At 45.2% G+C, this 12,386-nt stretch overlaps 1 protein-coding gene across 1 annotated transcript in view; it reads right to left on the bottom strand.

Moving 5' to 3' along the window:
• Positions 1 to 12,386, bottom strand: part of LOC112111543 (aldehyde oxidase 1) — an 85,169-nt gene that overhangs the window by 5,160 nt on the left and 67,623 nt on the right. Inside the window, exons 28-33 of the mRNA XM_026647669.2 lie at positions 8,174 to 8,302; positions 6,751 to 6,825; positions 2,870 to 2,922; positions 1,763 to 1,877; positions 466 to 601; positions 1 to 10 (exon numbers count right to left, since the gene is read on the bottom strand). The exon at positions 1 to 10 is cut by the window's left edge and continues 130 nt beyond it. Of these exons, the coding sequence (XP_026503454.1) occupies positions 1 to 10; positions 466 to 601; positions 1,763 to 1,877; positions 2,870 to 2,922; positions 6,751 to 6,825; positions 8,174 to 8,302 (518 nt within the window). The remainder of the gene's footprint in view (positions 11 to 465; positions 602 to 1,762; positions 1,878 to 2,869; positions 2,923 to 6,750; positions 6,826 to 8,173; positions 8,303 to 12,386) is intronic.

The following is a 12,386-nucleotide window of genomic DNA, read 5'->3' as shown; positions in this document are numbered from 1 at the left end:
CTGCTGCTACCTGTGCTACCACAGCTACACTACTATATATACTTGTGCTATCATCGAGCTAGTGTGAATATGTGTACACAAGCTGGGATTCACACTCCTAGCTCACAGCGTGGACACTGCCCCACGAACAATGGAGAAATGCCAATCAGGGGGGCTGACGCAATGGATCAGGGAGTGCAGTGGGGAGAAGCATTCACGTGCTATGAGGAAGGGGGCCTGGTCATAAAGTGGAGGAGAGCTTGGAGACTCGGGTCTAGCCCAGCGGTGTGAAACTACACAAATGATGAGCACGGTGGTGCAGGTGGGCAGTACCACAAGGTGACACTGGGTATACTGGGTAAAATCCTGGCCCCAATGAAGTCAATGGGAGTTTTGCTATTGACTCCACTGGGATCAGGATTTCATTCCGTGATATCATCTATAAGGTGGGCTGATAAGATGTTAATGGTAGATGAATGAATGGACACTCTTCAATACAAACACAACAACAACTAGCACAACATGAACGGAATAGTAAGAAATTCTTGGCACATACCTGTCCTATATCCACAGCTGGATTTATGCTGCATCCAATATCTATAACGATGTCTGTTCGGATGTTCTACCAATAAAATACAAATGTACATTGTGGTGACAGATATACGCAAGGCCGGTGCAAGGAAGTTTCGCACCCTAGGCGAAACTTCCACCTTGTGCCCCCCCCCCCCCCCCCTCCGCCGCCCCCCCCAGGCGCCCCCCCCCTGGCCGTCCCCCCCCCCGCGGCAGCTCCCCCCCGGGGAGCCATGCGGCAGCTCCCCACCCCAGCTCACCTCTGCTCCGCCTCCTCCCCGAGCACGCCGCCCCGGTTCTAATTCTCCTCCCCTCCCAGGCTTGTGGCGCCAAACAGTTGATTGGCGCCGCAAGCCTGGAAGGTGGGAGAAGTGGAGCAGTGACGGCGTGCTCGGGGAGGGGGCGTAGCAGAGGTGAGCTGGGGTGGGGAGCCCTGCGGCAGCTACCCCGCCCTGCCCTGAGGCACCCCCGCTTTTTGGCGCCCCCAAATCTTGGCGCCCTAGGCAACCGCCTAGTTTGCCTTAATGGTAGCACCGGCCCTGGATATACGGGTAGATGGATGAGGAGGTGCTAAGGATCAGAGGCTTAATCCAGTGGGACAAGGCATGTTTGTATAGAATCTCTTTCAGAACATACAAAACTGACCTATTACCGTGCAGCCCTTCCTCAGGCAAAAACACTCATTAACCTCAGTGGGAGTTTAGCCAATATGAGGACTGCAGGCTTTAGCTCACTGTATTTAAAGCTTCCAGTGGGACTTCTCACAGAAGTATACACTATGTCCAGTGGGATATGTTGCTGGAGTGGGCCCTTAAATGTCAGGAGACTAGGCCAGGTGGGATGACTGGCTGGTCAGGAGATTGGAAATGTAATACAGAGCTACAGTACAATTTGGCAGACTGCAGGCACCAAGAGAAAAGGCAAATACTGCCTGCAACACTGTCTGCTATAGCACCAAATCTGAACACAAATATTATATTTTCACAAATCTAGCAAAAATAAGATTGTATTTTTAGTTATTTGTGCACATTTTTCATTCTGCTCTAATTGTAATTGCTAGTTATTTACATCAATTGGTACATGTACGTTAGAACAAAGCCAGGTGATTTACCAATGCACAAATTATATGATTGTTGGGACATCAGGCAAAACGGGAAATTCTGGCGGAACCTCACTGTACTATTTATGAGCTTTAGTGACATTCACTGGTTACCTTGTGATCTCCTGTAAGACAGTCAATTTCAACCTCCGAACAAGCAGCTCCGAAAATAAAATACGTAAATGGATGGCCTTCCCCTTTCTCCCAATCCATGTTAGCCTCATAGCCCCTGGGAGAAGCAACAAAGTCCATGGGAAGCATGGCTTTTTAGTCTGTTTTATTAATCTTTGTGTTACAACAATAAAGAGGCAGAGCAAATAAGAGTTCAAAACTATGTGAAATTAAACCTAAAATACTGGGACAGATACCCTGCTGGTTTAGCTTCATTAAAGTCAGTTAAATTCTGGCCACCAATATGATAAACAAACTGCTCCAATCTCGAAATTCTGATAAGCAACCAAATCCCAGCAGATTTCTGACAGTGATTGTCATGGAAATCCTGTATAAAGGACAAGTTTAAAGTAATAATTACATAGCCAATGACAAATAAGTGAAGTAGAGAAGAGAAATAAAATGGTCAGAGCATAGGAAAGATTAATTTACAAGGAAAGATGTAAAGTGCTAAAATGCAGATCTTAGCTAAGCAATGACTAAGAGAAGCAAGATGATGGTCTTCAAAATAGAAGTGTAGCCCTAAGAAGAGAGAAGAATTATTTAGGAGGGTCTAAGCAGGCAATAACTAGGTGAAATGGAATGAAATTAACAAAGGGAAGAGATCAGTTGAACATCAGAGAAACCTCTTCAGCATGAGATCTATGAGACTGTGGGATAGTTTCTCAAGGGAAGTGGTGGAAGCCTTCTTGTGAGATCCATGATGTGAGTAACGTGGTTGGGTAAGTGAGTGAGTGTTAGGGAGAGAGCACTACACTTCCTCTGGGGCACCTAGTGCTCCTTGCAGCAGTAGCTGGACACCTCATTTCATGGGCCCAGTGTGCTGCCGCCCAAATTATAGCATTCCTCTAAGGAGCAGATCTATTGATTACATGAGAATATGAGATAAATCAATCAATCAAAAATGCCTGTCAAGGCCGCTCTGTCTAGTTCCACTTTCCGAGCTATTAACTATCTTGATGAGTTACTCGTTAAATTCACACTTTCATCATATTGCTGAGGTGTGCCTAACTAAACTTAACTTTCAAAAGGACTAAAAATATTTGTTACCTGAAGTACCCTGTAGCTGAAAGATTAATGCTCTGTTCAAATGCTTCTTTAACCTGTAAAATACAACAATATTATTGGTAAACCTATCACCTGGGAAGGAGTTAAACATACACCTATTTATTTAAAAATCAAACTACAAGAAAATGCTAAAGAACTGAAGAGCGCTATGGTAATGTCTGATGATTCTCTCTGCCATCAGCTCCATTTTTTTGCACTGGGAGACTAGGCAACTGCTGAGTAAGTTCTCTGAAAACTGCAAACCATTATTCTAGTTCTAACACAAGCTCTGCAGGCAAACATGCATGTAAATACAGCAGCTGTAAAAACCTGCTCACATGCCCAGGAACACTTCCCTCTTGGGGAGCTCACAGAAGTTCAGTCAACATTAAGGGGAGTCAGACATGTGCAGCTCCCAGATACTTGATTCAAGTTTGAGCTTTAATATGTGGATCCACTATGAAAAGTGACTATGTAAAAATGGCACTTTGCCCAACAGAGCTGCTCCTTGTTTTTATTCAGTCATAATTCCTGATATTACTGACTAAAAATATCTTCTGATATAGCAGTTACGCCCTGATTCAACAGTTCATCCCTAGTCAGCAAAGCACTTAAACATGTGCTTAACTTTAGGCACATGGTTGAATCCTATTGACTTCAATGGGGCTTAAGTCTGTGTTTAAATTTAAGCATGTGCTTATATGGTTTTCTGAATGGGGATGGAGTTATACACATGCTTAAATGCTCTGCTGAACTGGGGTTTTAATGCTGCAGAGCCAACACAACTTTGGAAGAGTGAACTGGATTTGATTTGGTTCACACATAAGCATCAGCCTTGTTCTCACAGCTCTGCTTGCAGAATCTTTACTGTTGGCAACATGGCAGCCAGAAAGGACCCAGCTTGACGTTCACATTACAGGTTGAGTTTGCAGTGCTGATAGTCAGAAAAGTGTCTATTTGTAAACTGAGCAGCTCTGGTTGATAAGACACAGAGGGAAAAGAAACGAAAACTCAAGTTGCCAGCTTAAAAAAAAAAACTTTTCAGAAAAAAATAAAAAATAAAAATACTCTCTGAAGTGCAGTTATGTAAGTGACTCCAGCAGCGAGGGTGAGCTCCTAGATTTACTCCCTCTCAGCGATTCCCATATCAGATTTGCTTAATTTACATGTCAAATATGTTTTTGAAACTAATCATAGTTTATCGACTTTACAAGAGGCAAAGCAGCTTCTTCTCGGCATGGGTCAGCATTTATTTTTTATGTCAGTCATTCCTGATCATCTAAATTAAATTATCTAAACTAATTTGGCAATCACTAGAACAGCATTAGTCAGGGCAAACTGATTTACTCCTCATATATGTAGATGTCAGTTTTGCTTAGAGCATTGCCACAGGTGTTCCACTGTTATTCTCTATTCATAAGAGTAGTTGGCAAACTTTAAACATTTTGCAGATTAATCATGGTAATCCTTTAAGAGGGAACATCTCTGTGTGTTGGGATTGTAAGTACCTCAAGGGCAGGGATTGTCATTTTTGTTAGACTTTAAATCATCATGCAGCACTGTATAAATAAAAATAGGATTTTAATATTTATGCCACATTTACAGCTCTGCACCTGTGCACCAAGGGACTGATTCTCAACTGCCGTCAGAGGTGTAGCGAGCGCCCTCCGTACCCTCCGACCGGAGGGGACCCCGCAAGGAAGGGGGCCCCTAAAAGTGGTAAAATAAATACTGCATTCAAGTTTCTGCATTGTAAGGGGCCCCGCCCGGAGGGGCCCCGCAAGGAAGGGGGCCTCTAAAAGTGGCAAAATAAATACCGCATTCCAGTTTCTGCATTGTAAGGGGCCCCACACGGACATATGTTCGGAGGGGGCCACCGTTCGGAGAGGGCCACGTTCTTTGTTGCTACGGCCCTGACTGCCGTGGTGGTAAGTAGGTGGACTGCGGGCCAAATTTGGACCGCCAGCTGCTTTTGAACAGACCCTGAAATCTTTTTATTTACTTCTTATCATTATTGTTATTTTTTTTTAAATTATTTTCTCTGGAGTCTGAACCTTGACTATACCTTGACCAAGAAATGTGTACCTTGACAAACAATAATTGACTACCCCTCTAACAGGTGATTCAAATCTCACTGAGGCATCTAAATAATGATCTGGGCCCCCCTCCCAGTGTGATATTTGGACAACCATTCAAGAGACTGGTCCCACTCAGACTGAGGGTGGTCACAGATGAAAGACCTGATACGGCAGGCTGTTCCTTCAGGGATGCCCCTTGGGTTCATACAGAGGCCCAATGAAATCCATGGGCTTTAGCATGTGCATACAGGATTGAGACGTAACCACTTCATCAGATTTGTTTGGACCAATTAGACGGAGCTCTTTGGGGTGGGGACCGCCTCTATGTTTTGTGTTTGTATAGTACCTGCACAGTAGGGCCCAGGTCCATAACTGGGGCTCTTAGATACTATGATAATACAAATAATAACAGAGGGCTCATCCTATGTGAAGAAGGCTTTTTAGCAGGGCAAAATGTGATTCTAGTGTACTACAGGTCTAAGTGAGCCCCAACTGGTGTTTTATTCCTAGCAATAGTTTTTTGACACTGTTGTGACACTCTGTCTCGGGGGAACACCCAGCACCCCCATGTTCATCCTTGTAAAATGATTGTGTGGTATCTAATGCAAAATTTGTCATGTTGGGTGTCTTCGGAAGGCTCATGATGCACTGAGTATTGTGGTTATAGTAATTGTTGTTATAGTAATGTTATAATAATGTTATAGGTTGTAATTTCATGTATATAGTTATGAGGCTGAAAATGTATCCTCATGGCTTAAAGCAAGCCCAGACAAAAACTCCCCAAGAGCAGAGGGGCAGTTCACACCTCATCAGGGCATGTATGGGACAAACCCAGCCCAGCCTCACAGGAACAATGGACACTGGCCTGGGCAGCAACAAAGGATCTGTTGGACTCCTGAGTGAGTCACCCCACTTCCTTTGGTCAGTTTGGGACTGCGATGAGGTAATGCTCACCTGACTCTGAAGTGGGGGTGAGGGCAAAGCCAAGAGGGAAGAAAGAACATGATAAAAGGGAGAGACATTTGCCTCTCTCTTCCACCTACATCTACAGACACCACACCCAGCGGCTGAAACGCTGATCAAAGGGGAGAGCCTGGCTGAAGAGCAACCAGACAGCCTGTGCTGAGAAGCATCTAAGTTTGTAAGGGCACTGAAAGTGTTAAGATCAACTTAGAATGCGTTTTGCTTTTATTTCATTGGACCAAATTTGACTTGTTATGTTTTGACTTATAATCACTTAAAATCTATCTTTATAGTTAATAAATCTGGTTGTTTATTCTACCTGAAGCAGTGCGTTTGGTTTGAAGTGTGTCAGAGACTCCCCTTGGGATAACAAGCCTGGTACATATCAATTTCTTTGTTAAAGTGACAAACTCATATAAGTTTGCAGCGTCCAGCGGGCATAACTGGGCACTGCAAGATGGAGGTTCCTAGGGTTGTGTCTGGGACTGGAGATATTGGCTAGTGTCATTTGGTTGCACAATCCAAGGAGCAGCTTACATGCCAGAGGCTGTGCATGATGTTTGCTGCATGTTCAAGATTCCAGTACTGCCAATACCATGCATTTTAGCAGCTCACTATATATGTGGGGGGGAACCCACCCAAACAAAGCATCAGGGCCAGATCCTCTGCTCTGGCCAAGCTGTGCTCCGTGCAGACAACTTTTATCCCGCTGGTAAGAGATCACCATAGAAAGAGGAGAGTGAAAAATATAATTATATACCAAAATTGCTATGTACATGCAGATTTTTTAAATATAATTCATACCCGTTTGATTTTTCACCCTAATACAAAAGTGCCTCTTACCCAATCATTCCAGGTACCTTTTGGGTTCTTGCTAATGATGGGCTCCAGGCGTTTCAAGAGAGTCTGGCAAGCATCCTGGTGAAGAGAAAAGTTGGGGAAAAGAATGCAAAAGTAGAGAAATAGACATTCGTCAGTATTTAATAATATTCAACATATTTTTTGTCATGGTGGAGGTGTTATCAGCAGAGAACACTTCCCATTTACTTCTGGAAATCATTACTCCTCATTGAATTCCTTAGACCCCTTTTTTCTGGGGAACTCATCACCTGTCTTCCACTTAGAGAAGGACGGTGAATCAGTTCCTTTTGAGGCTCTTATCACTTCCTAACTGTCTATAGCCACCCAAACATGCCACCTCCTTTGAAGGAAAAGCCTCAAATCCTGGGGAAGGGGGGACTCTAGTTTGTTCCTGACTCCAGTGCTTCTGGGCCAGACATTTTCTATATTTATATGAAAATAGATTAATCTAGCTAATTGGTAAGGCTACTACTAGAGATGGGTGACCCTGAAACACTCCAGTGGGTCGTTCAGTTTAGATAAACATCTGGAGGTCCTTATGCTCATCCAAATCTCAACAGAAGAAGTAGAACAGAGGCCCCATCTCTCTCCAAACCACATCCTTCTCCTCCACTCCCAGATCTGCCCAACCAGGCCTCCTTCAGGCCTCTGAGTCATCCCTTACTCCAGGGCTCATGTGATACCCACTCTTCCCACCCCACCTTTGGATCAAGGAATCAAATACTCATGAGATCTCAAGTCTCTCTCCTGGGACTAGCCAAGTTTCTGCCTCCAAATCTGCCACCACTGTCAGGCTTCCCAATAAAATTACCACCCAGACACACTGCTCCATTGTAACAGAGAAGCTTACAAAATGTGTAAGTTTTAATATAAAAAACAAGAGGCTTATGCCCAGTAGAGAAACCAAAGATCAGCTAGGCCTGTGATTCTTTCATGAAAAAATAGGTAGGGAATTAAGGGTCTTGATTTAAGGAAGATGCGGAAAGACAAGAGAGAGGTAGGGAAGATTTGTTTAATTAAATTGCCCCAAACCTTAAAATAATGTCTGGGATTAGTATGAACTAGCACATGGTCAGTGCCAGGTCTTTAAGAACTGGTTTGCCCACATCACAGGATCGATAAGAGGCCTCCATTATATGCAGTGAGTGTTTAGTAAAAACACCTTAAGCCTTTTTGGGGAGCTTTGGGTTCTGTTCTGGAAACCGCAAACGACAACATACCAAAGAGTTTGGAATTCATCAAGAAGCAATGTTTCATATTCTTAGTGGCCACCTGCAATAGCCACACGATAGGTAATTTCAAGCTCCGTGGGACTACTCATGTGCATAAAAATAGGCACATGCTTAAATACCTTGATGAATGGGGGCTTTTAAGAGTTCATTAGTAGACAAATATTACCCTTTACCTTTATTGCCATTCCATTGACATCAGTTCCAGAAGATGCTACTGAAGCACAAGCATTAGGAACAGTTGTTGTGCTTGTTTCACAAAAATGAATACTTGACATGGGGATCTTTAATTCCCGGCTGGCAACCTAGGGTGGGGAATGAACATACCCTCATTCCATTTGAAACACACATTTCTGAACATTTCAATAATATCAGCCTTCAAAAAGTATGTCTACACAGCAAAGAAAAACCCAGGGCTTGGGCTGTTTCATTTTCACTAGGACCCTGTGCGGTGCGAGGTCCCAGAGCCCAGGCTCCAGCCCGTGCCTGAAAGTCTACACAGCAATGAAACAGCCCCACGGCTCAAGCCCTGCAAGCCCGAGTTGGCTGGCACGGGCCCGCCGTGGGTTTTTCTTTGCTGTGTAGACATACCCTTAGACACTAGGTCATGGATTTTTGACAGGATTTGAGCTAATAAAGAAATTATTAGATATTCTTGTTCCAGAGCCTGCCATTTCCAATTGTAATCACATTGCTGTGTCTGCAGGAATAAAGTGGAACAGAGGAATGATGGTCTTGTGGCTAAGGCACTAGGCTGAGTCTCTGGAGAGCTGAGTTCAATTCCTGATTCTGCGACAAACTTCCAGTGTGAGCCTAGGCAAGTCACTTAGGGTGTGTCTATATAGTTAAAAATAAACAAAATACGCCAAAACCCTGTGGCAGTGAGTATCAGAGTCCAGGCCCATTGACTTGGGCTTCTGCTGCAGGTCTGAAAAAAATAATGTAGATGCTGAGACCTCCTTGTGAGGTTTCAGCCTGAACTGCTACTTTTAGCCCCACAGTGCAAGCCCAAGTCAGTTGACCTAGGCTCTGAGACTTGCTGCCACGGGGTTTTTTTGCTGCGCAGATGTACCCAGTGTCTCTCTATGCCTCAGACCCAGTCAGTAAAATGTGGATAACAATACAGTAGAACCCCGATTTTACGAACATCCATCTTAGGAAGAGAAGGTTATGTGTGCGCCTATGGGTGCTCCACGCTAAGTGCGCATGTGCCCCATCAGCCTGAGATCATAGATTTTAGGTAGTAGTGTCCCTTCAGCCCACGCACATGCCCCATGCAGCCTCATGACCTGCACCGTGGCCATATACAGCTGTGCGAGTGAACTGCCTTCAGTTTCTTCTCTACTGAGGAGCTCCATGGTAAAGAACTCAAAGCAGAGGGTAGGAGGGCAGGTAGTGGAGCATCCATAGGGACACACATCTTGAAGAACCACAGTTACTGCACAGGGTGATCATTTTCTCTTCTTCTTCCAGTAGTGTCCCTGTGGGTGCTCCACTCTAGGTGACTACTGAGCAGTGCCCTCTATGGAGGGGTATGTTTTGGAGTTGAGTCTAAGGCTGAAGATAGCACAGCAGAGCCAAACATGGCATCAGAAGCTGAGACACGAGTAACTGTATAGTGTTCAGAAAAGGTCTGAATGGAGGTCCAAGTTGTGGCTCTACATATTTCTGTACAGGAATGCTCTTAAGAAAGGCTAATGAAGTAGAAAGGGATCTTGTGGAGTGAGTTAATACTCTAGAAAGAGGTTGAAGATCATGAGACTGATAACAATAGGTAATGCAGCCACATATCCAGTCTTTGTTTGGAAATTGGAGATCCCTTAGTTCTGTGCACAATGGAGAGAAACAATCTGGGACATTTTCTAAAGGACTTAGTTCTGTCTAGGTAAAAGGCTAATGCCCTCCTGACATCAAGTGAATGTAATGCCACATCTTCTTTATCCTGGTGTGGCTTAGGGAAGAAAACTGGAAGTTGGATAGGCTGGTTTACCCGGAAGTCCAAGGATACCTTTGGTAAGAACTTGGGATGCAGTTGCAACGTGACCTTTTCCTTAAAAAAGACTGAACAGGAGCTTTCCAGGTGTTGGAACCAAGCATGTCTTAAGGCAGAGAATTCCTAAGTTGGGATGTAGGGTATGTTCTCTGTTGTGCGAGAAAAGGTGTGGAATGGCTGGGAGAGGGATTGGTGAGTACGTTGCGAGCTGTGCCAGGTAAGGGTACCAGGTCTGTCTCGACCAAGTAGTAGCAATCAGAATAAGGTGAGCTCCATCCCTTTTTATTTTCAGCAGGACCTTTGATAGTAGGGGAAACAGAGGAAAGGTGTAGAGAAGGTCCTTGTCCCAGGGGAGGAGGAGAGCATCGCCGAGGGAGTGTTGTCCCATCCTCACTCTGGAGCAGTAGTGTGGATATTTCTTGTTCAGGTGAGTCGCGAACAGGTCTGTGGATGGTGTCCCCCATCATCTGAACAGGTTGTGAAGCACTATTGGGTGTATCTCCCCCTCATGCTCCTGCGGGAATTTGCGACCGAGACTGTCCGCTATCACGTTTTGTCCGCCCGGGAGGTAAAGCCACGGACAGTGTTACATTGTGTGAGATGCACCAATTCCATAGCCTCGTAGCTTCTGTGCATAGGGGGGCAGCTTGGCTCCCCTCTGCCGACAGATGTAGTACATACAGGCTATGTTGTCTGTTAGGATGTTTGTATGTGATCCTATGATTAGCAGGAGGAAATAGGCGCAGGGGTTCCTGACTGCTCATAGCTTGAGGAGATTGATGTGAAGGAATATCTCCACAGGTGACCATTTGCCTTGTGTTGTGAGGCCGTTTAGATGCGTGCCCCACCTCTGAGTGATGCATCGCTGGTGAGGAACAACGATGGTGATGTCTGCGCGAATGGGATCCCGTTGGCTGGATCCTTCCACCAGTGTAAGGAGTTTTTGCTCCTGGTGGGTGGTGACAGGGATTTGTCCAGCCTGTCCTTATTTGGTCTGTAAACCGAGCTGAACCACATTTGGAGGCATGGCATGTGAAGTCTGGCATGTGCTATTGCCGCCCGTGCCCGCTGCCATATGCCCCAAGAGTTGGAGCAGAGCCTGGCTGGTATTTGGGGGCTGCTTTGAATGGTGTCTAGGAGTGTGACTAAGGATAAGAACCTGTGTTGAGGTAAGAGGGCTTTGGCCTGTAACAAATCGAGGTCAACCCCTATGAATTCCAGGCATTGCACTGGAGTGAGGTTAACTTCTGGGTGTTGGTCTGTAGACACAGTTCTGTAAACAAGTATATCGTAGCTTCAGTGGCTTGGTAAGCCTTGTGAAGAGATCAGGCTCTGAGGATGCAATCATCTAGGTAAGGGTAGATCATTATCCCTTGAGAACGTAAATGAGCAGCCACCACTGAGAGAACCTTGGAAAATACTTTTGGGGCTGATAATCCCAGAGGGGAGCACTCTGTATTGGTAACGGTCATGTCCCAGAGTGAATCTGAGAAATCATCTCTGAGCCAGTAGGATTGAGATATGAAAATAGGCATCCTGAAAGTCCAGGGCTGAAAACCAGTCTCCCTGATCCAACGCAGGAATGATCATTGATAAGGTGACCATCTTGAATTTTTGAGCCTCGATAAACTTGTTGAGAGCTGAGGTCTAGTATGGATCTCCAACCTCCCTTCTTTCTGGGTATTAGGAAATAACAATAGTAGAACCCCTTGTCTCATAGATCTATGAGTTCTATGGCTCTTAACTGGAGGAGGCGATCTGTCTCTATTCATAATAAACTCTTGTGAGAAGGGTCCCTGAAGAGGGATGGGGAAGGGTGTGGTGGAGGGGGGTAAGGAGGTAAAATAGATGGAGTACCCAGCTCAAATGATCTCTAGATCCCATTAGTCTGAAATTATGTGTTCCCAGGCACTGCAGAGTGCCGCCATGGGTGTGGAATGATGGTTGGCTGTGTCAGCTGGGGGGAGTGCCTTGACTTGTCCGTCAAAACTGCTTAGACGTAGGGGGCTGGGATGAAGATTGTGAGTCAGATGGTTTGCGTTTAGGGAATTTCCCTTTCTTTCTTTGTGGCTTATAGTGGCACTGAGGCTAGTACTGAGGCACGTTTGGTCTATGCTGGAATTGGGGACTAAATTGTCTCTTTTGTCCCAGTATATAGATACCCAGTGACTGGAGGGTAGCCCTGCAGTCCCCCAGGGTATGAAGGGAGGCATCAGTCTTCTCAGCGAAGAGCTTCATATCCTCAAATGGAAGGTGCTTAACCATGGACTGTACCTCCTTTGGGAAACCCAACAAAAGGAGCTATGATGCCAGAAGTGGAGATGGACTCAGCTGCTGTGTCGCGTGGGTTGAGGGCAGATTACAGTGATATGTTTGCCACTAACTGGCCCTCCTGG

This window comes from Terrapene carolina, unplaced genomic scaffold (assembly GCF_002925995.2).
Source record: "Terrapene carolina triunguis isolate 2854851 unplaced genomic scaffold, T_m_triunguis-2.0 Scaffold62, whole genome shotgun sequence".
Classification (NCBI taxonomy): Eukaryota; Metazoa; Chordata; order Testudines; family Emydidae; genus Terrapene; species Terrapene triunguis.
The sequence above is the reverse complement of the archived record's forward strand: the minus strand, read 5'-3'. Positions and strand labels throughout refer to the sequence as shown.